At 54.5% G+C, this 3760-nt stretch overlaps 1 protein-coding gene across 1 annotated transcript; it reads right to left on the minus strand.

Moving 5' to 3' along the window:
• Positions 1 to 519: 519 nt before the first annotated feature.
• On the minus strand, positions 520 to 3490 carry RPL35 (ribosomal protein L35). The gene is made up of 4 exons (XM_073313984.1): positions 3391 to 3490; positions 2297 to 2433; positions 1586 to 1667; positions 520 to 744 (listed from the first exon to the last, which is right to left on the minus strand). The coding sequence occupies exons 1-4, from the start codon at positions 3391 to 3393 to the stop codon at positions 595 to 597; spliced, it is 372 nt and encodes a 123-aa protein (XP_073170085.1). The 5' UTR covers positions 3394 to 3490; the 3' UTR covers positions 520 to 594.
• Positions 3491 to 3760: the final 270 nt, after the last annotated feature.

Here is a 3760-nt window from a genome sequence, read left to right on the forward strand (position 1 = left end):
ATAACACCATCAATGGCTGTATAGACATTTTTACTGGATATACTGGGGTTCATCTGAGCAACAACAGTCAGGAGCTCCAGCTGTAGAGTCACTGCTCAAAAAGAGGCAGAGAGAAGGAACCTCACTATGCTAATTTACCTGTACAGTGATCAGATCCTGCAGTGACTGACACTCAAGAAAAGCTTAAAATAGAAAAAGCTTCTCGAACTAGTAGACACACACTAATTCACTTTGAGAAGTCAGAAGTTTAATACTTCTGCCCCAAAACTTAAAAGCTTAGTGGATTCAGATATTTGCAAAGACTCATGTTTGCCTAAAACATTAGCATGTTCTTTAAAGAGGACACTACAGAAAACTAAACAGTTTTATAATGCAAATGGTGACAGAAATTAACTTTAGCATCTTCCAAGCTACACTAGCATAAGGCTCCCATGATCTCTAACAGAATCATTTCTCTCCATAAAGTGTTATCGTGAGTTCTGAACCAAATCCATACTATGAAACAAGTATCTAGGCCTGTCAGTTTCCAAACAACTTGATGTTTAATGAGAAAAACTAGTCAATATAATTGACAGATCCATAGTATGCAAAGGGTTATGCCTTAACAGCAAACTTCCGGACAGGGTACAGGCGCTCTTTTCGCTGCTGTTTTTTGGTCTTCAAACTTTCTTCGTACTTATTTAATCTGCGGCGCATGGCACGAGTCTTCTTCGGCCGTAGGTCAAGAGGCTTGTACTTTTTGCCCTGTTTGCAGAAAAATAATAAATGAACTTCAAAAGCAGTTGTGTTTTTTTTAAGCAGACTTTACTGAGCAGTGTGGATGCAGTGGCAAGGGTAATCTGCAAAGGATCTGGGTGTGTACAAGTACATAAAGCTGTCCTGCCTGTCGGTACTGCTCGGAGAGGAGAAGCTAAAATTTCCCTATGCTGTTCATGTGTAGGACATATACTTTGTCCACTAGGAAATGGCTTTACGCTACTCAACACCTGTGAGGGTACCAACCCTCAGTCACTACCAGCCATTTTACCAGACAGGACTGCAGCCTAAAGTTGGGTGATTCCTGATTTTATTAATCCCAGGAGTCTGCCAGGACCTCTGGAAGTATACACTTGGTCACCTGCTCTAGATAATCCTGGTGTACAGCAAAGAATGTGGCCCATGAGAAATAACACCCTGCTGAGGGGAAAAAGCGTTCCAATGTTCTCACTGACTTGATCCCTCAAGACTGCCAATCTTTACGAATGTATTTTCCAACAAAGCACTTACACCTGTGCCTACTGGAAAGCACACAAAGCCAGATAACAGAGTTACATGCTGTCCAGTAGAAGAATCCTTTAGCAAGAACAGATTCACACTGCATCTACTCAATTCAGAGCAGTGCTGGGTGTTAGTCTTGCAATAAACAGTATTTTGAGAAGGGACCATTATAACATGAGATTAATGTTACACTTTTCCCAAGATCTCATTTGAAGAATTATTCTTGCAGCTAGCTGGGTCTCTTGCCTCACAACTCTATCCACGTATCTGAAAATGGCCAGAAAGAAATGTAGGGTAGGGCCTAACGAAGTACAAAGTTCGGACTTACTTTGTAAAATTTCCTCAGGTTCTCTTTCTGGGTCTGGTTGATGACAGTCAGCACTCTAGCAATGGATTTGCGGACAACCCGGCTGCAGAGAGTAAAGAAACGTGTCTCAAAACACAGGCTTAAAACTAGCAAGTACTTTGCAAAATATGTAAGAGGAACTATAGAAACTGGATAATGGAGGCACTACTTGAGAATTATTTCTTACTATATTCAAGGCACAGTAATTATTTTACTCTTTTTTAACAATTAGAATCTTACTACCCTGGAGCTTCCCCTCTACCCAAACACTTAACTCCCCTTCTCCTGTCTAGTCCACATTTGTTTCCTCCTCTTCAATGCTACCTACTCTCAGGACAAGGATGGTATTGCTACATCATATATCTCAAATGTGCCACATCACCGAGAAACAGCCTGTTAGGTGAAGAAACTGCTACAGCAATATCAGTTGAAAGAAGTAATGCTCCCTTCGCCCTGCAACAGGCTAGCGTGTGCCCACACAGCATAGCCTATGGCTAGGGTTGGATGAGGGCTGAAGCACCTGTAGCCTAATGTAACCCTGGGCCAGGGGCCCTGGAGATTCCCCACCTTGAAGCACAGCACTGTGAGATCCGATAGGCGCAATGCAGTTACAGCACTGCAGCTTCACAGCCGCCACTGCCCCCCAGAGGTTCACGGCCAGGCCCCTAAGCGGGAGGCAGAGCTCGGACTTACATCTTGGACAGCTTGGAGGCGGCTCCGCCCGTCACCTTGGCCACCCGCAGCTGGGACAGCTCCACCTTTAGGTCATCCAGTTGCTTCAGCAGCTCCTCCTTCTTCTTCCCTCGCAGGTCACGGGCCTTGATCTTAGCCTGCCAAGGAGAGCGAGAGCGCCCCGCTCAGACCCCTGCCGGACCGCCTCGCAGAGCTCCCCCCGGGCCCAGCCGGCTGCCCCCTCAAAGCCAGGCCCGGGCCCGTCCCCCGCACCTTTCCCCGGGCCCAGCCGGCTGCCCCCTCAAAGCCAGGCCCGGGCCCGTCCCCGGCACCTTTCCCCGGGCCCAGCCGGCTGCCCCCTCAAAGCCAGGCCCGGGCCCAGCCGGCTGCCCCCTCAAAGCCAGGCCCGGGCCCGTCCCCGGCACCTTTCCCCGGGGCCAGCCGGCTGCCCCCTCAAAGCCAGGCCCGGGCCCGTCCCCGGCACCTTTCCCCGGGCCCAGCCGGCTGCCCCCTCAAAGCCAGGCCCGGGCCCGTCCCCGGCACCTTTCCCCGGGCCCAGCCGGCTGCCCCCTCAAAGCCAGGCCCGGGCCCGTCCCCGGCACCTTTCCCCGGGCCCAGCCGGCTGCCCCCTCAAAGCCAGGCCCGGGCCCGTCCCCCGCACCTTTCCCCGGGCCCAGCCGGCTGCCCCCTCAAAGCCAGGCCCGGGCCCGTCCCCCGCACCTTTCCCCGGGCCCAGCCGGCTGCCCCCTCAAAGCCAGGCCCGGGCCCGTCCCCCGCACCTTTCCCCGGGCCCAGCCGGCTGCCCCCTCAAAGCCAGGCCCGGGCCCGTCCCCCGCACCTTTCCCCGGGCCCAGCCGGCTGCCCCCTCAAAGCCGGGCCCGCCTCCCCCGAGGCCCAGTCCAGCCCGCCCCTCAGAGCCCGGACCCAGCGGGGACCCAGGCACCCGGCGCGGCCTAGCCCCGGCGTCGGCCCCGCGGAGTCTCGGCGCCCCCGTTCCCGGCCCGCGCGAGGGAACAGCGGTGCTTCGGCGGGAGCGGCCGGGCCTCCGGCCGCCTCTCCCCGCGGATGGCTCCGGATTAGAGCTGCGAGGGGCCCCAGCCACAGAATCCACTCACCATGTCGCCAGCGGTTCGAGCGAAAGGACGGAAGCCGAACGAGGCCAGATGTTAGAACGCGAAAAAGCCTGGTTGGGCGGGATCAACCAATCCGGTCTCACAGTGCAGGGTGATGGGAGGAGCCGGCTCACCGCAACTCGCCCCCCGCAGACTCGCCGCGCAATGGTACAGCCCGCCCACAGAGAGCCCCGCCTCCCCGACTGAGAGGGGCGGGGCCAGGTGTCCTGGGGCTGCTGGCCCTGGGGGTCCAGAGTCTGTAGAACTTGCTCCTCTGTGCACTGGTGCTAATGTATAGCAATCCTAGCAATTGCTGCCCTTCTGATAAAATCAACCCCTACCATAAGGACAGTAACTATTGCAAGTAATCAGT

This window comes from Lepidochelys kempii, chromosome 16 (assembly GCF_965140265.1).
Source record: "Lepidochelys kempii isolate rLepKem1 chromosome 16, rLepKem1.hap2, whole genome shotgun sequence".
Classification (NCBI taxonomy): Eukaryota; Metazoa; Chordata; order Testudines; family Cheloniidae; genus Lepidochelys; species Lepidochelys kempii.

Coding starts and splice junctions, on each gene's coding strand:
- RPL35 (XM_073313984.1), bottom strand. Junction 1,668..2,296: donor GCCTCCAAGCTGTCCAAGAT/GTAAGTCCGAGC, acceptor TACTCTCTGCAG/CCGGGTTGTCCGCAAATCCA. Junction 745..1,585: donor ACCTGAGGAAATTTTACAAA/GTAAGTCCGAAC, acceptor TTCTGCAAACAG/GGCAAAAAGTACAAGCCTCT.